General features: G+C 64.5%; 1 protein-coding gene across 9 annotated transcripts in view; it reads left to right on the forward strand.

Annotated features, from left to right (window-relative positions):
- AGRN (agrin) overlaps window positions 1-17,723 on the forward strand; it is a 34,668-nt gene that overhangs the window by 15,148 nt on the left and 1,797 nt on the right. For 2 of the 9 annotated variants that reach the window (XM_023257882.2, XM_019835969.3), the window contains 35 exons: window positions 304-351; window positions 4,832-5,047; window positions 5,121-5,345; window positions 5,432-5,656; window positions 5,820-6,026; window positions 7,097-7,315; window positions 7,391-7,585; window positions 7,678-7,878; window positions 7,962-8,110; window positions 8,201-8,306; window positions 9,049-9,165; window positions 9,248-9,412; window positions 9,596-9,739; window positions 9,844-9,968; window positions 10,044-10,149; window positions 10,230-10,583; window positions 10,664-10,801; window positions 11,241-11,368; window positions 11,500-11,614; window positions 11,700-11,819; window positions 11,953-12,309; window positions 12,498-12,690; window positions 12,860-13,075; window positions 13,499-13,620; window positions 13,815-13,949; window positions 14,164-14,260; window positions 14,355-14,519; window positions 14,640-14,751; window positions 14,990-15,001; window positions 15,219-15,335; window positions 15,476-15,668; window positions 15,750-15,837; window positions 16,069-16,092; window positions 16,786-16,818; window positions 17,065-17,289. In XM_023257882.2, the coding sequence (XP_023113650.1) occupies window positions 304-351; window positions 4,832-5,047; window positions 5,121-5,345; window positions 5,432-5,656; window positions 5,820-6,026; window positions 7,097-7,315; window positions 7,391-7,585; window positions 7,678-7,878; window positions 7,962-8,110; window positions 8,201-8,306; window positions 9,049-9,165; window positions 9,248-9,412; window positions 9,596-9,739; window positions 9,844-9,968; window positions 10,044-10,149; window positions 10,230-10,583; window positions 10,664-10,801; window positions 11,241-11,368; window positions 11,500-11,614; window positions 11,700-11,819; window positions 11,953-12,309; window positions 12,498-12,690; window positions 12,860-13,075; window positions 13,499-13,620; window positions 13,815-13,949; window positions 14,164-14,260; window positions 14,355-14,519; window positions 14,640-14,751; window positions 14,990-15,001; window positions 15,219-15,335; window positions 15,476-15,668; window positions 15,750-15,837; window positions 16,069-16,092; window positions 16,786-16,818; window positions 17,065-17,289 (5,392 nt within the window). The remainder of the gene's footprint in view (window positions 1-303; window positions 352-4,831; window positions 5,048-5,120; window positions 5,346-5,431; window positions 5,657-5,819; window positions 6,027-7,096; window positions 7,316-7,390; window positions 7,586-7,677; window positions 7,879-7,961; window positions 8,111-8,200; window positions 8,307-9,048; window positions 9,166-9,247; window positions 9,413-9,595; window positions 9,740-9,843; window positions 9,969-10,043; window positions 10,150-10,229; window positions 10,584-10,663; window positions 10,802-11,240; window positions 11,369-11,499; window positions 11,615-11,699; window positions 11,820-11,952; window positions 12,310-12,497; window positions 12,691-12,859; window positions 13,076-13,498; window positions 13,621-13,814; window positions 13,950-14,163; window positions 14,261-14,354; window positions 14,520-14,639; window positions 14,752-14,989; window positions 15,002-15,218; window positions 15,336-15,475; window positions 15,669-15,749; window positions 15,838-16,068; window positions 16,093-16,785; window positions 16,819-17,064; window positions 17,290-17,723) is intronic. The other 7 variants (XM_023257884.2, XM_019835970.3, XM_023257883.2 and 4 more) reach the window with 6 other exon arrangements.

Below are 17,723 nucleotides of genomic sequence, written 5' to 3' on the forward strand. Positions count from 1 at the left end.
TGGCAGGGCCTGGGGCTGGGCCCCTATGGGAATAAGAGGCTGCCCACACCCCTGCTGTTGGAGCCCCCTGTCAGGTGTCCAGCCACACAGCTGAAGAGGCAGAGAAAAGCAAGGGCCTCTGCCTTTGTCTGCCCACAGGCTTTGGCCAACCCTCAGGGCTCAGACTGGGGCCAGGGGTGGGGGTGGGCACGGGCATAGAGGGCAGGTGTGGGTGTGCGGGGGTGGCCCCTCCAGACTGGGCAAAGGGACAGCTATGGCAAGCCTGCTCAGTGAGGCCTAACTCAGACATTTGTTTTCTTCCAGACAAACCTGGGACCCATTTCACACCAGCACCTCCAGTGCCTCCGGACGGTGAGTGAGTGGGGGGCCTCCGATGGTGACAGGCTGCACTTGGGAGACTGTGTCTAGAGGGACAGTGGCACTCTTGGGGATCAGGAGCCATTCTTAGGGTGTGCACACCAGACGTATCAGGTGTATCTGGAACAGATGAGGCTGGATGAGGGAGCCTGGGTCCTTCCTGGGATATCACAGTGGTGGACGGGCAGAGGGCGTGTCGGGTCTGGAGTCCTTGGGCCTGGCCCTGTCCTGGCCAAGGGCCATCGCACACAAGCATGTCTCCAACTTCTGTGGGCCTTGCACTTCTTGGCCAAAAATTGGGAATGAGTCCTGGGGCCTGCAGGTTGTAAGATGGGTCAGACAACATGTGCAGAGCAGGGGGTGGGTGTGAAGGACCAGTGACTGAGGAGGGATTGGAGGGCCTGTTCCTGAGACCGAACAGCCTGGGCTTGGCCTTCCTGACCCACTTTATGGGCTGGCCTCCCTGAGAGGCCTGCTAGTCTGTAGGCCACTGTAATTTAGCTAATACGGGAAGGGGAGGGGAGGAAGCTGTTGATGCCACCAGAGAGGGCGGCTTGGGGTCCCCTCCTTGGGTGGGGACATGGAGAGCTACCAGGTTTGCTGTCGGCACTGGGCCCCCTGCTGGGCAGGTGCCTGGCCACGTCCGCAGAAGTCACACGTAGGAGGGTATCCGTATACGGGATGGGCTGTGGGCCAGGGTCCTGGAGCTGTCTGGATTTAAAGGCGGGGCTTGGGTCGGGAGGCACCTTCCCCTCTCCCGGTGTCCCCGGTCTCCTCACCTAAAGCGTGAGAGCTGCGTCTCTGCTTTACGCACACCCTGGTCTTCCCTGCAGCCGCACGCGTGGGCCCCCACACCCACACTCTGGTCCTACTGCCCCCTTGGGGACAGCTACGTGCCACGGCCGTCATCATCCCTCCGAGGCACACACACTGCGTACTTGTGGCCATGGGCAGGGCTTGGGGTGTCCAGTCCATCCCCCACCCGGGACCAGGAGAGGAGTTGAATATACTCACTCCAGCCGGCGGTTATAAAAAGCCACTGCCGCCTCCAGCATGGCACGCGTGAGGGAGCCCTTGGGCGTGCAGGGAGCAAGACTGCGCGGGGAAGCTGAGTGGCCGAGGAAAGGCTCCTGTAGGAGTCTAGCCTGGGGTGAATGCGGCAGGACACGTGGCTCGTGGGTATACGGGTGCCCTGCCTGCGTTTATGAGGGGCGGTTTATGGGGTGATTAAGGGCTAATACAGGCGTGGCTCGAGTGGTGCCTGCCACATGCAGGGCACGGCTGTTGTGATGAGCTTGCCAGCAAACACGTGTGCACGTGTGTGTGCTTGTGCGTGTTTTATGTCCGATCAAGAAACTTGTCTTGAGCCTCTGTGATTCCCTAGACCCGGGGGGGCGTGGAGAGCAGACGTGGGGACGGGCAGTTGTGGAGCTGTATCAGGGCTACGCGCGGGAGCAGCCCTCGCCTGGCCTGACGGCCCGAGCACGGGTCCGGGGAGGGAAACCATTTCAGCCTGGCCAGGGTGAGCGCCGTGAACCCAGGCTTCTGCTCTGCCCCCGTCACGTCACCAAAGGCTGTGACTGTGCTGGGAGCCGCGAGATCTACCCCCACTTTGCAGCCAGGAGATGGCCCCGGGTGAACCGCCACTCTGACAGCGGCGTGGGCTCCACAAGGTGGTGGCAGGTGGGAGCGCTGGGGCTGGACCCGCCTGAGTGACTTGGGAGTCAGTGCGGGAGCCTGAGCTTGATGGCCCCCAGAGGCACCCTGGCCTCTCCTCTGCCCTCAGCCACCTTCATTCAGTCCAACAGCTGGTTCCAAGGACCCTGTCCCCGAGACGTCTCTGGTCTCTGCCCCCAGCCCCCTCACCTTGCAGCCTATCATCCTCCCTCCACCTGACCCAGTGCCCCAGCCTTGCTTATCACAGGTTAGCTGCCATTGTCAATACCACCATCGCCCGCTAGTAGCTATCTTGGGGGGACAAAGCAGAACCCTGGGCTGTGGAGGGAGGGTGCAGGTCTTGGTGGGCAAGGAACGTGCTGGTCATCCAGGCGTAGATGTCTTTGTCCAAGGGGTGGGAGCCTTGGAGCGGTCTGGCTGGACCGAGGGTGATCAGACGGAGAGAGGTCTCAAACCAAGGGCACAGACCCATGGCAGGCAGCCCAGGAACCAGAGGTGTAATGAGGTGACGACCAAGTCTTTGCCACAGGGTCCAGTACTCTGGAAGAGACCTTGGTCTGTAGGTCCAGTTGAAGCCAAACAAAACGGGCCGCTGGATATCAGCAAGTGCCTGTGGATTCCGCCCGGGGGGTCCCGGGGGCCTTGGGCAAGGAAGATGAGAGGAAGGTGCTAGGGGAGAGTAGATGGAGTTGGAGGGAGACAGAGAGTAAAGAGGGCTTGCGGGTAGACGGGATTTGAGTTTGGTTTGAGGCGGGACAGAGCGGGGTGCTGATGTAACGACAGTTCTTGTTACGGTCCGCGTAGAGCTACGTGCTGGGCTCCCTCCAAGCCGCTGCAGATATTGGCCCCACGGTAACCCTGGGAGGCAGGTCCCACTGTCCCCACTCACAGAAGGAGATACTGACGCATGGCAAGGTGATAACTTGCCCACAGTCGCCGGGCGGGTGAGTGCAGAGTTGGAGGCAGCCTGGCTCTGGGCTCTGCAGGAGCAGGGGCTCAGGTGAGGTGGGGAGGAGGAAGACAGGAGTGTCAGTGGGAGGGGAGTACAGGTGGCTGCAGGGACTCCAAGCTGGGGTGTCCCTACCGGCCCCGCCCTTGCCTCAGGCCTCTGTTCACTCAGCCTGTGTGGGGTGGGGGTAGGGATGCCCAGTCAGACCCGGAGGAGCCTGGGGTGGGCTGTTGCTGTGGCAACAGCTGGCTGCAGCTCCCTTTGGGGCCCTGCCCTCCCCGGAATGGAGGTGCTTCCCCCTCCTGCCCCACTTCCTGAGCCTGCTGGGAGGTGATGGGGGGAGCCACCCCACCCTCTGCACCATAACTTATTAATGATAATTGGAACCGATTAAACATTCATCACGTCTAAACAGCTGCAGCCTATATCGGGCCTGCACTCGTGTGGGCGTGCAGTCCTGGTGGGGGTCCTGGTGGGGGTCCTAAGCAGTCAGCCTACCTGGGTCTTCTCAGGAGGACCTGTCTCTGACGGCTCTGGGTTTAAATGTCCGAGAGCCTTCATTCCTCCAGTCCAAGAGACTGTGGTCCCTCACCGGTGGGGTCAGGAGCAACACTTCCTGGGGCTGCTGTAGAGAGTAGAGGTTCAGCCACAGGGTGCGTGCTGGGCACACAACAGTTTTTAACTACAGGGTTAGGAACTGAAGTGTTTAAAGAGGAGGGTGACAGATCTGCAGAGCCCCTGTGCTCAGCCTCCCAGAGGAGGTCACGGTGGAGAGTATTGGGGGGTGGGCAGCAGGACTGGGGAGGAGGGTGAGGACATTTACTGAGATGGAGGCCGCAGAGGACAGACGGGGGAGAGGGAGGTGTGTGAGCGCCCGAGGGACCTCAGAGAGAGACCACTGTCAGCTTTCAGCTGGGGAGGCCGGGAGGGTGGGAGGGCCAGGAACCCTGGAGAAGGCCCTATTGAGAACGCCATAGCTGAGGGACCGAGAGAGGTGTGGAAGGTTCGCAGGGTGGGCCAAGAAAAGCCCGAGAGGCAGAGCTTACGTGGAAAAGATGTGGGGAGAAAGGAAACCTGAGGGGAAGGCCTGGGGTCGGGGCCCCAGGTTCCTGGCCAAGGAGGGGCCCAGAGCCAGAAGGTGGAATGTGTGGCCTGACCCCGGATACTTCCCCCACACCTGCCTTAAAACCAGGTGACCTCAGGCCAGAGGTGGCAGGGGTTGGGCTACTTTGGGACCCTGGAGCAGCTGCCCCCAGGAAGGGGCCAGGACCGGGGCTCTGGGGTGGGTCATGGGTCAGATGAGGGGCTTTGATTCTGACGTGGAAGCAGGGTGGGTTCCTGAGCAAACCTGGAGCCGGTTCCCTGTGATGTTGTCCTGGGGGTTGTAGGTGTGTGGCTCTGTGTGTAGGGTCCCCACGGAGGTGGGTCAGGAACAGGTGGACTTGATTCCCTGGTGCTGGTGTGAGATCTGGGGGATGCCCCCCTCCACAGCGGTGGGGTTTGGGGGAGGGGGGCAGAGAAGGTTCTACCATGAGGAAAGGCCCTGGGGCTGGTGGCGGGGGGGGGGGCGGGGGGGGGACTGTGGTGGGTGGGGCTGGAGAGGGGGAGGGAACAGGTCCTGTCAGCGTGCACGGGTGTGAGTGTGCATGGCCGCGATGGACACACATACGTACGTCTCCGCGCATGCCAGCGCGGACGTGTGTGGACGTGTCCGTGGGGCTAACGAACGAACACACTGAGTGCATCGTGAGGTCTCTGCAGATGCGTGGACGTTGGAAGTGTGCACCGGGGCCCGGGGGGCCGGCAGAGGCCGGGCCCTGACCTTCCCTTCTCCCGTCCTACGCCCAGCATGCCGAGGAATGTTGTGTGGCTTTGGCGCCGTGTGTGAGCCCAGCGCGGAAGGTTCCGGCAGAGCCTCCTGCGTGTGCAAGAAGAGTGCCTGTCCGGCTGTGGTGGCACCTGTGTGTGGCTCCGACGCCTCCACGTACAGCAACGAGTGTGAGCTCCAGCGGGCGCAGTGCAGCCAGCAGCGACGCATCCGCCTCCTCAGCCGCGGGCCCTGCGGTGAGTGCGGGCTCTGGGCGCTGCTCCAAGGGCAGAGGGGACGGCTTTGTGACCCCACCCCCCACCCCCACAGGCTCCCGGGACCCCTGCTCCAATGTGACGTGCAGCTTCGGCAGCACCTGTGTGCGCTCAGCAGACGGGCAGACGGCCACGTGCCTGTGCCCGGCCACCTGCCGGGGGCCCCCTGACGGCCCCGTGTGTGGCAGCGACGGGGCCGACTACCCCAGCGAGTGCCAGCTCCTGCGCCACGCGTGCGCGCGCCAAGAGAACATCTTCAAGAAGTTCGACGGCCCTTGTGGTGAGCCCTGCCCCTGTGCGCGTAGCATGACTTCTGCGTGTGCGTGCACGGCACAGCACCCTGACCTCCGCCCTCCTGCCCTCTAGACCCTTGCCAGAGCGCCCGCAGTGACCTAAGTCGTATCTGCCGTGTGAACCCACGCACGCGGCGCCCTGAGATGCTGCTGCGGCCAGAGAGCTGCCCTCCTCGGCAGGCACCCGTGTGCGGGGACGACGGGGTCACCTACGACAACGACTGTACGATGGGCCGCACGGGAGCTGCCCGTGGCCTCCTCCTCCAGAAAGTGCGCTCCGGCCAGTGCCAGCCTCAAGGTGGGTGGCCGCGGGCGGGCCCAGCCTTGCCGCTCTGTGTGACCTACATCCCTGCCGGTCCCCACACTCTCCTGCGCTCCTCCCTGGTGCCCACTCACCACCTCCTGTACGAGTCCCAAGGCGGCACTCTGGCCGGTCTGATCCCCTTGCTCTGCCCTCCCAGACCAGTGCCCAGATGTGTGCAGGTTCAACGCCGTGTGCCTGATCCGCCGGGGTCGCCCCCGCTGCTCCTGTGACCGCGTCATCTGCGACGGGGCCTACAGACCTGTGTGCGCCCACGACGGGCACACCTACGACAGTGACTGCTGGCGCCAGCAGGCTGAGTGTCAACAGCAGCGCGCCATCCCTGCCAAGCACCAGGGCCCGTGTGGTGAGCACCAGTGGGTGGGGCCCACGCTGCAAGCGGGCTGGTCCTGCATGGGTCCCTGCCGGCTGTCATCACACACCATCCGCATCCTGAGTCACACTCCTGCTGGGGTCCTGGGCGAGAGCCGGTGACGGGGGAGGCCTGGCCGGGCTGCTGTCTGTCGATAGGCTCTGGGGCGGTGGCTTCTGTTCGAAGGGTGCCGGGAGTACCCAGCGGGGAGTGGGCGGAGCCGGGTGCCCGGCTCCCTGGTGCCTGCGTGGGGCCGTTCCGCCCTCCAGTCCCCTGGGCCCCGTGCGGGCAAAGTCTCAGTCAGGCTCAGGCTGCGTGGGGGCGGGCCGTGGAGGGTGGAGACAGCATATACTGCTGTGGCTCTGCCAACCCCCACCCCGTGTCCGTCAGTCGGTCTGTCCGTCTTTCCGCTCTCTCTCTCTCTCTCTCTCTCTCTGCGTCTGTCTTCTCTCCTCTGTCCTTCCTTCCCTCTTGGCTCCGCCTCTTGTGTCTTCCAGCCTGACCTGGCAGGATGAGGTACCGCGCCTGCCGCCAGGAGCCCACAGCCCGAGGTCTGCCCCCGGCACAGCAGGGAGGGGGGGTGGCTCGCTGCTGCCTGGCCTTGTGGTCCTCAGAGCAAGTGGACAGACACCTCCTCCCCCTTGTGGCCCTGGGTGTGACTGTGGGCTGCAGACTCCTCCCCACCGTGGGGAGAGAGCCCCCCTACCTGTGTGGGTGTCCCAGGGCTGCTGGTGGCCAGGGGTCAGTGACCCGGATGGCTGCATAAGCCTGGCCTTCCCTCAACCCACGGCAGGGGGGGCAGTCAGGAAGTTCCTGCGTCTTGGGGGCAGCCCCTCCCTCCACTCACGCAGGGGGCCGAGGCTGTTTGGGTCTGTGTCCCTGTCCGCGTCTGTCGTGTGTCTGTCCCTTTCTCTGCTGTGTCCTGAGCATTTCGGCCCTTCTCCCAGTCCACCTCCCCTCTGCTGTCCCCACCCTGGGAGAGGGTCTGCTGCGTGGAGCTGGGGGCTTTGTGCATAAGCCCGGGGGAACAGGTGGAGCTCACTGGGTGCCTGTGTCCTCCCCAGACCAGCCTCTGTCCCCGTGCCTTGGGGTGCAGTGCCCGTTTGGGGCAGCGTGTGCTGTGAAGAACGGGGAAGCTGAGTGTGTGTGCCAGCAGGCGTGTTCGGGCATCTATGATCCTGTGTGTGGCAGTGATGGCGTCACGTACGGCAGCACGTGTGAGCTGGAAGCCACGGCCTGCACCCTTGGACGGGAGATCCGGGTGGCTCGCAGAGGACCCTGTGGTCAGTGGCGGGCAAGTGGGTCTCGCTAGTGGGTTGTGGGTCCTGGTCGCCGTGGTGACGGAGCCCCTTCCCTAGACCGCTGCGGGCAGTGCCGCTTCGGAGCTCTGTGTGAGGCTGAGACCGGGCGCTGCGTGTGCCCCTCCGAGTGCGTGGCCCTGGCCCAGCCTGTGTGCGGCTCTGATGGGCACACGTATGCCAGCGAGTGTGAGCTACATGTCCACGCCTGCACACATCAGATCAGCCTGCGTGTGGTCTCGGCTGGACGCTGCCGTGAGTGGGGCCGTGGGGGCCGGCAGGCTGTGGTCCTGGGTCTCCCCCTCGGCTGGGGTCCGCTGACCTCCGCCTGGCTCCGCCCTCCACAGAGACCTGCGGAGATACGGTGTGTGCCTTTGGCGCGGTGTGCTTGGCTGGACGGTGTGTGTGTCCCCGGTGTGAGCGCCCCCCACCCGGCCCCGTGTGTGGCAGTGACGGTGTCACCTACCACAGCGCCTGTGAGCTCCGAGAGGCTGCCTGCCAGCAGCAGACGCGGATCGAGGAGGCCCGGGCAGGGCCCTGTGAGCAGGGTAGGCTCGGGGATGACCGGCAGGGGCTGCCGTGCACCCGCCTCAAACAGGACCCCACGGGTGACCCGGCCCCCTCCCCGCAGCCGAGTGCGGCTCTGGAGGCTCTGGCTCTGGAGAGGACGGCGAGTGTGAGCAGGAGCTGTGCCGGCAGCATGGCGGCGTCTGGGACGAGGACTCGGAAGACGGGCCCTGCGTCTGTGACTTCAGCTGCCAGAGCGTCCCGAGGAGCCCGGTGAGCAACCCCCGCCCCCCAGCCTCCCCCGGCTCCGGGCGGGCCGCGGGGAAGTGGCTGTGGCCAGCCACGCTGACCCCGCCCTTCCAGGTGTGTGGCTCCAACGGGGTCACCTACGGCACCGAGTGCGAGCTGAAGAAGGCCCGGTGTGAGCTGCAGCGGGAACTGTACGTCGCGGCTCAGGGAACCTGCCGTGGTGAGTGGGCACACGGGCTCCGTCTGGGTGTGTGTGGCCTGTTCCCTGTGTGTGAATGTGCTCTGGTGTGTGTGCACACATGTGTGAGGCATGCGGGTAGGCACGTCCCCGTGAGCGCTGCGCGTGTGCCGTGTGGGGCGTGCGCGCACGTAAGTGTTTTAAATGTGCGGTGTTGGCGAGTATTCGTGTTTGTGTAGTTGCACACGTGGCCGTAGGGTGCCTATCAGTCAGCAGGTGCACTGAGCACCCACTGTGTGCCAGACTGGGCTTTGGTGCAGGGAGGCCGCGTGTTAGGGAGGCCCACGCTCTGGACACTTTGTTTTGGGGGAAGACTGACGGTGATCCAGTAGATACGTCACGTTTATGTACTTGTACGTGTGCACGAGTGCTCGTGGGTGTATGCGCGTGGACTCCTGCACGTGTGTGCACATGCATGTCTGCGGGGTGTTTGAACGCGCGTGGTTTGGGAGGAACGTTGGCAAATGTGCACACGTGCGTGTGTTTGTATGTGTGTATGCCAGTCTGTGAAAACGTGCTACCCTAAGCGTGTTTGGTTCCGGTTGTGTGTGTACATACGTGACCTTGGGTGTTCTGCATGCTCTTGGTCCCATGCGTCCAGACATGTTTTATAAGTGGTGTGGTCCGAGCCCCAGGTACCCAGGTCCTGGTGGGAGTTGGCATCAGGGGAGGTTGAGGCGGAGTGGCCAGGCCCACATCTGAACCCTCTGCCCCCTTCCTGCAGGCCCCACCCTGGCCCCGTTGCCACCTGCAGTTCCCCCGCACTGCACCCAGACCCCCTACGGCTGCTGCCAGGACAACATCACTGCTGCCCGCGGTGTGGGCCTGGCCGGCTGCCCCAGTGAGTATTTGACCCCAACACTGACCCCCAGCCGGGTGGAGCCATGTAGCTGCAGTGACCTTATCCTGCCCTGGCCTTGCAGGCTCCTGCCACTGCAACCCACATGGCTCCTACAGTGGCACCTGTGACCCAGCCACAGGCCAGTGCTCCTGCCGCCCAGGGGTCGGGGGCCTCAAGTGTGATCGCTGTGAGCCTGGCTTCTGGAACTTCCGTGGCATTGTCACCGATGGCCGGAGCGGCTGCACTCGTGAGTGACAGGGGCGACGGTCAGTTCCCAGGTGGGCACTCCCACCTGTCCACCTTGTCACTGTGTTCCTCGTCTCACCTGCTCAGACCCTGGCCTGATCCGCACCAGGCAGGAGCTGGGCTGGGCTCTGGAGCCAGTGGGGAAACCAGGCGTGGACCTCAGGTTCTTCCCCCTGCCCCCCAGCCTGCAGCTGTGACCCCCGGGGTGCCGTGCGGGACGACTGTGAGCAGATGGCAGGGCTGTGCTCATGTAAGCCTGGGGTGGCGGGACCCAAGTGCGGGCAGTGTCCGGACGGCCACACCCTGGGCCCTGCTGGCTGTGAGACAGGTGAGGGCCATGCCTGGCACTGACCTTGGCTCCCTTTGCTGGGGGTGGGGCCGCCATAGGGGCCAGGCCTCCTCAGCCAGCAGGGCCCCCCGTGTCTGCCCCAGACTCCCTGGCGCCCGAGACCTGTGCTGAGATGCGCTGCGAGTTTGGGGCATCCTGCGTGGAGGAAGCTGGCTCCGCACACTGCGTGTGCCCAACACCCACCTGTCCAGAGGCCAGTGCCACCAAGGTGAGGGGTGGGGCATGCGGAAGGTGGTAGGAGAGGTGAGGGGCCTTCCCCCAGCATCCTTGCCCTGTGCCCCAGGTCTGTGGGTCGGACGGAGTCACCTACGGCAATGAGTGCCAACTGAGGACCATCGCCTGCCGCCAGGGCTTGGACATCTCTATCCAGAGCCTTGGCCCATGCCAGGGTGAGGCCCAACCCACCGCCCCAGAACTGACCGCGAAGGCCTGACACTGGGCTGACCACCTGACCCAGCCCTCCACTCAGACTCTCTTTTTCTTGCAGAGGCTATTGCTTCTGGTGCCCGCCCAACATCTCCTGCACCCGTGGCCACCTTGGGGCTCAACGTGAGCAGGGCGCTGCCGCCCCCACCCAGCGCCCTCCCCCTGACTCCCGGCAGTACCCCTCACAGCCGGCCCACTCCTCGACCCTCACCGGGACCTTGGACCACTGCCCGCATCCCCAGGACAACCACGAGGCCCGTGCTGACCATGCCCCCCACGGCCCCTGCCACAGCCCCCAATCTCGCCACATCTGCCTTTGGCGAATCTGGCAGTGCTGACGGGAGCGGCGATGAGGAACTGAGTGGTGACCTGGAAGCCAGTGGGACGGGCTCGGGGGGTGAGCATGGGCCCAGGGATGTGGGGGACAGGGCCCAGGAGGGCCGCCCTTGGGGCTAGGCTTAGACTGTCCTTTCCCAGGACTCGAGCCCCCTGAAGGTGGCAGCGCTGTGACCCCTGGGCCACCCCTGGAGAGGGCTTCTTGCTACAACTCGCCTTTGGGCTGCTGCTCGGATGGCAAGACGCCCTCGCTGGACACAGAAGGTTCCAACTGTCCTGGTGAGTGGGTAGCCGGGGGCTGGGGTGGAACGTGAATGGTGGCCTGGACACAGCCAGGAATGCTGTCTCCCCCCACCGCAGACAGGAGGCCTGTCCAGCAGGTGGGCCCTCAGGGTTTACAGTCTTCTGGTCTCGGCACACACACGTGCGTGGTCTCGGGGCTTCGGTGTAGGCATGCACACGTGTGGCCTCGGCCCTCACGCACGTGTGGGTGCCTAGGACCCCGTGGCTAACTTCTTTCCTATTGCAAGCCGGCCTCGGGCACTGCTCCAAGAAGTCTGCCTGGTAACTGATGCCAGCCCTGCCCCGGGTCCCCACTAACCTCATGATCATCTGACTAACCACCACCTGCCCTGCACCCCGTGTGGCTTGCTGCTGGGGCCTGTGCCCATGGCCAGCTCAGAGGCCAGGCAGGACCTCACTGCCCCCTCCTCCACAGCCACCAAGGCGTTCCAGGGTGTGCTGGAGCTTGAGGGAGTCGAGGGGCAAGAGCTGTTCTATACACCGGAGATGGCTGACCCCAAGTCAGAGCTTTTTGGGGAGACCGCTAGGAGTATCGAGAGCACAGTACGTATGGGGCCCACAGAGCAGGGCTGTACTTCCCTCCCGGGACAGACCCAGAGAAGGGCTGCAGCGGGAGGGCCTGACAACCCGGCCTGGGCAGCTCCCCGGAGCCTTCACCCGCTCCGCACCCACAGCTGGATGACCTCTTCCGGAACTCAGACGTTAAGAAGGACTTCCGAAGTGTCCGCCTGCGGGACCTGGGGCCTGGCAGCTCAGTCCGAGCCATTGTGGACGTGCACTTTGATCCTGGTGAGTTCCCTACCCTGGGCCCTCCCGGGAGACAATAGGGGCGCCGTGTGTGGCTCCACCGTGCTCAGTGTCCCCTCCTTCTCAGCCACGACCTTTAGGGCGCCCGACGTGGGCCAGGCCCTGCTCCGGCAGATACAGGCCTCTAGGCGCCGGTCCCTGGGGGTCAGGCGGCCACTGCAGGAGCACGTGCGCTTCATGGACTTTGGTGAGTGTCCAGTCTGGCCAAGTGCTGTGGCTTGCCTGTCCTGTCATCCCCTGCGGCCCCGAGGATCCTTGTCCCTGCTGGCCCTCCCTGTGCTCTGCCTTCTGGGTATCCTGACAGTCTCTGTAACCCTCAGACTGGTTTCCTGCGTTCTTCACGGGAGCCACCACGGGAGCCACACCTGCCGCCGCCACGGCCAGGGCCACCACTGTGGCCCACCTGCCTTCTGCTGTGACCCAGCGGGCCCTCTACCCCAGTCACACAAGCCGGCCTGTCGGCAGGACCACAGCCCTGCCCACGACACGCCAGCTCCCCACCACTGCCCCCCGTCATGTGCCTGGACGCCGGCCCTTGCCCCCAGGCACCCAGCAGCCACCAAGGCCCTGTGACTCCCAGCCCTGCCTCCACGGAGGGACCTGCCGGGACCAAGACTCAGGTGGAGGCTTCACCTGTAGCTGCCCAGTGGGCAGGAGGGGAGACACCTGTGAGAAGGGTAAGGGTCATTCACACTGGAGAGAGGCAAGGGGCAAGGGTCGGAGCTGCACCAAGCCACCGTCAGGAGTTGGGGGCTAGGCACCCCTGAGCCGGGGACAGGGCTGGGGATCTCCAGTTGGAGGAACACGCGGGGTGGGGCCAGGGTCTCCTGTACCCTGCAGCCGGTCCCTCCCGGTCCCCCTGCAGCACTGCAGCCCTCACTGCCAGCCTTCGGAGGCCACTCCTTCCTGGCCTTCCCCACCCTCCGTGCCTACCACACACTGCGCCTGGCGCTCGAGTTCCGGACGTGGGAGCCACAGGGGCTGCTGCTCTACAATGGCAACGCCCGGGGCAAGGACTTCCTGTCGCTGACATTGCTGGGGGGCCGCGTGCAGCTCAGGTGAGCACGCAGGGCTGCCTAGGCCGGGGTGGGATCAGGGCCAGGGCATACTGGGGCGGGGGTGGTCAGGAATGGAGGTGAGGCGGCTCAGGGTTAGGGTGGGAGGCTGAGGTTGAGCAGTGGACCTGACTCCTTTTCGCTGTGCTGACCGCCTGCTCCCATCCCCCAGGTTCGACACAGGTTCGGGGCCCGCGGTACTGACCAGCTCAGTGCCTGTAGAGCCTGGCCGCTGGCATCGCTTGGAGCTGTCTCGGCACTGGCGCCGGGGTACCCTCTCAGTGGATGGTGAGACCCCTGTTGTGGGCCACAGCCCCAGTGGTACAGATGGTCTCAACCTGGACACAGACCTCTTTGTGGGCGGCGTCCCAGCGGACCAGGCTTCCGTGTGAGCATCAAGGAGGGTGGGGTGCCCCTGATCCTGGAGACCTGACCTTGGTCCTGACCCTTGACTCTTGTGGGTGGAAGGGTGAGCGTGGATGATGGCAATGACCCTGATTTGATCCTGATCCTGATCCTGATTCTGTCACCCCTGGGGTGGCATCCCTGAGGACCAGGAATGGTCCTGCTGGCTGCTGTGTTACCACCAAGGAGGGGCTAGGCTGGCCCTGACCTTCCACCTTGAGCCTTGACCCTCAACCCACTTCTTGGTTCTGTCCTCTTTGTGAGACTAGCCGTCTTGTGAATATCAGAGGGGCTGGGGCTGGGGATCCTGGCTGACTGGGGGGCGGGGGGCAGTGTCACAAGGGGCTGTGAGGGAGGATGCCTTTGGTCTCTGGCCTCTGACGCCTGACCCTCATCTTGGCGGCAGGGTGCTCGAAAGGACCTCCGTCAGTGTTGGCCTCAAGGGCTGCATCCGCCTGCTAGACATCAACAATCAGCGGTTGGAGCTCAGCAGCTGGCAGGGGACAGTAACCCGAAGCTCTGGTGTGGGTGAGTGCAGGGACCACCCCTGCCTCCGTAGGGCCCCGTGCCAGGCACTGCAGGCTGGTGTGTTCCCCTGTCAGTGCCCACCCGGCCGCTGTGGTGAGGGTGGAGCCTGGGCCGGGTGCTGGGGCAGGGGGCACAGCTGTGTGTCTGTGGGCAAGGGTTCAAGTCTCCTGGGACCCCTTCCTGTCTCCTTCCAGGTGCAACCTGTAGTGATGGCGAGAACCCCTGTGAGCCGAACCCTTGCCACGGGGCAGCCCCTTGCCGTGTGCTGCCTGAGGGCGAGGCCAAGTGCGAATGCCCCCAGGGACGAGGGGGCGCCCTCTGTCAGACAGGTGGGAGCACTGGGCTGTCAGGGCTGGGAGGAGGGGGGGGAGGAGGGGTTTTGGATTGAGCATTAGGGTGGGGGTTCGGTTTGGGGTTAGGATCGGAGGTCAGGCTAGTGCTAGGGCTTGAGTTAGGCCTGGGGCGCATAGATCAGTGGGGTTCCAGGGAACCCCGGGGGTCAGGGCCCAGCCCCCTGTGTGACCGCTCTCTTGTCTTGCACAGTCTCCAAGCAGGATTATCCCCGGCCCTTCCTGGCTGACTTCAGCGGCTTCTCCTACCTGGAGCTGGAAGGCCTGCATACGTTTGCGCGTGATCTAGGGTCAGTAGGGACAGAAGGGGTGGACGAGGGGGAAGCGTCCCGCCAACCCCGTCCAGCCATTGAGACGCCCCCACCTGACCCCGCGGGACCCCAGGGAGAAGATGGCGCTGGAGGTGGTGTTCCTGGCCCGTGGCCCCAGTGGCTTGCTCCTCTACAATGGGCAGAAGACAGATGGCAAGGGGGACTTTGTGTCACTGGCGTTGCATGATCGATTCCTGGAGTTCCGCTATGACCTGGGCAAGGGGGCAGCGGTCATCAGGTGCATCCTCTTGGGTGGGCGTGGGGGTGAGACTGGGGACACTCGGCAGTGTCACTCAGCCTCCTGAGTGGGCAGGCTGGCAGGGCCCAGAGCCCGCTCACGGTACCCCCTCCTCACCAGGAGCAAGGAGCCAGTGGCCCTGGACACCTGGACCAGGGTCTCACTGGAGCGCAGTGGCCGCAAGGGCGCCATGCGTGTCAGTGACGGGCCCCGAGTGCTGGGGGAGTCCCCGGTGAGTGTCCCCGGGGCCGTGGACCTCCCACCACCAACACCCCTGCCTCCTTCTTCCTCCTCCTCCTGGGAGGCATGGCAGCCCCCACCCCACAGCTGGCTCTCACTGAACTGTTTTCTCCCCCGTCTGTCCTGTGCCTCTGTCTGTCTGTCTGTCTGTCTGTCTGTCTGTCTTCTTTCTGCCCTCACTGCTCTCTGGCCCTTGCTCTGCAACCCCCACCCTGCTCTTCGGACACCAGAAGTCCCGCAAGGTACCGGTCTCTGCTCTCATCCTGCTCATTCACCTTCTAGAGTAGCCCCTACCCCCACTAAGTCCCCACATCGGCCGTGTTTGTGTGATTAACTGCCTCCTAGGCGGGCTGGCGGGCGAGGGGGGGTGGATCACTGCGGGCCAGCGGGGCTGCTGATCTGGGGCTTAGCGTCCCTGTCCCTGCCCAGTGAGCTCCCTCACCCAGCACCTCCCCTCAGGTGCCACACACAGTCCTCAACCTGAAGGAGCCGCTCTATGTCGGAGGGGCTCCTGATTTCAGCAAGCTGGCCCGGGCAGCTGCAGTGTCCTCCGGCTTTGACGGCGTCATCCAGCTGGTGCGTGGGGCGGGGGCAGGGGTGGTGGCGTCGTGAGGAAGGGCCCGCCCATCCCAGAGTTGCCTCTGTCCCGGCAGGCACACTGGGAGGTAGGGAGGACACCCGGCAGGACGGAGGTTCTCCACCTCTTATCTCCCTAGGTCTCCCTGAAAGGCCACCAGCTGCTGACCCAGGAGCACGTGCTGCGGGCAGTGGACGTCTCGTCTTCCACACACCACCCTTGTACCCAGGCCTCGGGCCACCCCTGCCTCAATGGGGCCTCCTGCCTCCCTCGGGAGGCCTCCTATGAGTGCCTGTGTCCCGGGGGCTTCTCAGGGCTTCACTGCGAGAAGGGTGAGCGCTGCTTGGCGCTTAGCTGAGGCTGGGTGGGGTGGAGCCCCGCCCGAGGTGACCCTCACCCCGACTATCTCTCAGGGCTGATTGAGAAGTCGGCAGGGGATCTGGATGCCCTAGCCTTCGACGGACAAACCTACGTTGAATATCTCAATGCCGTGACCGAGAGGTAACGTGCCGCCCGGGAGCTGGGCACCTCCTCTGCCCTCTGTTGTGTGTCAGGTCCTATCTGTGCGTGCTGTGCTGGGTAAGATGCCCAGACCCTCCACGGCCACCCTCAGCTTTGTGGCCAAGAGGGGAAGGCCCAGCGGCCGCCCCCCCACCTCCCCCCTATCGACTCGGCCACCCACCACCTTCCTCCACCCTCCTTTCTCACCACCTCTGTCTCTTTGTTTCCAAGCGAGCTGAGCAATGAGATCCCAGCGTAAGTAGCGCCTTGGCCCCCATCCCCGCCTTCACTCTCACCCATTCTCGGTTCCTCATCCATTGGCAGCGTGCCCCTTGCCCCACCCCCACTGAGGGCAAGGGCGAAACTTTCCACCCTGGTGGAGGAGAGTGGGTTGGGCTGCCGTTCGTGCCATGGAAGGGTTAGTTCCCTAGCTTGGCAGTGGGAAGATCCCCATTCCCAGGACCTGTGCTGAAGCCCAGTCACCACGTCCACCCCAGCAGCCACTGCCCTTGACAGAGGGCCCCAGCAGAGTGTGCACGTGTGTGTGCGCATCAGAGTACCTGTGTGTCTGAGTATGTGGATGCACACGGGTCCGTGTGCGGCGTGTGTATGTCACGTGTGTTTGGACAAAGGCCTCTCCCAGGCGGGTGAGCCCTCGGTCTTCATTCCACGCCACCCCATGCCTCACCTGTCCATCTTTGGCCTGGGTCATGCCCGCCAGCCCCACGTGTACCCATATGTCACTGCCCCGGCTCTGTGGTGGGAGAGCCGATTCCCTGGGGTCCCGTGTATCTTCCGTGTGTGCTGGCTCTCTCACTCTCCACTGCTGGGAAGGGGACATGGGGCGGGGCTTCCAGGTCGCCCCACACAACCTCCCCCCGCACCGACCCTGCGCTACAGCCTGTCTGTCCCTTGCTCACCTGCTTCCCCTCTCTTCCGGCTTCTAAGTCCTGAAGCTCCGGATTCCGGGGCCCTCCCCAGGTGAGCAGTGACATCCCAACCGCCGCTGTCTGTCCACCTTGCTCCTCTGTTTGTGTGTCTGCCTGTCCGGCCCCCTCCCCTACTGTCCGTCTCTCGGCCTGTCGGTTCCGTGTGGTTGTCCGCCTGCCTGCCCGTCCGGTCTCCCCGGTCTCATCACAGCTGCTGTCATGGCCCTTGCCCTCCCGCCTCCCCCATCCCATCCCAGGATGCCCTCCTGGAGGCGCTGACCAGCCTTCTGCCCCGCAGTGAGAAGGCAGTGCGCAGCAACCACTTTGAGCTGAGCCTGCGCACAGAGGCCACACAGGGGCTGGTGCTGTGGAGCGGGAAGGCCACAGAGCGGGCTGACTACGTCGCTCTGGCCATCGTGGATGGGCGCCTGCAGCTGACCTACGACTTGGGCTCCCAGCCCGTGGTGCTGCGTTCCACCGTGCCGGTCAACACCAACCGCTGGTTGCGGGTGAGGGCACACAGGTCAGTGAGAAGCCCGGGGCGCGCCAGGAATAGTGGCGGGCACTGCCTGGACTTGCCCAGCCAGGGCGCGCCCAGTCGCTTGTAGCCAGGGCACAGGCTTGAGGTGGGGGCAGGGCTAACTCACCCGAGGTCACTGCCAGTGATGGGGGGAGGGACCGGAACACACGGGAGAGGCAGTTATGGCCAGGGAACCCCTGATCTGAAAAGAGAGTCCCTGCTCTTCCCAGACGCTGTTTGGAGACCTGTCCGTACAGCCTGAGCCTGGCCATCCCTTTAGCAAAGTTTAACCCACAGGAGGCTCCCCTGCGCTAGCCACAGTGTGCACTCCTGGGGATCAGTGCCACCCATTCTGGCCCCCAGGGGTGATGGCAGCGGGCCCGGGGCAGGACTTCTGGCGAGAGGGATTTGGGGGCTCAGGATCTAGGGGTGGCAGG

This window comes from Felis catus, chromosome C1 (genome assembly GCF_018350175.1).
Source record: "Felis catus isolate Fca126 chromosome C1, F.catus_Fca126_mat1.0, whole genome shotgun sequence".
In the NCBI taxonomy this organism is placed as follows: Eukaryota; Metazoa; Chordata; class Mammalia; order Carnivora; family Felidae; genus Felis; species Felis catus.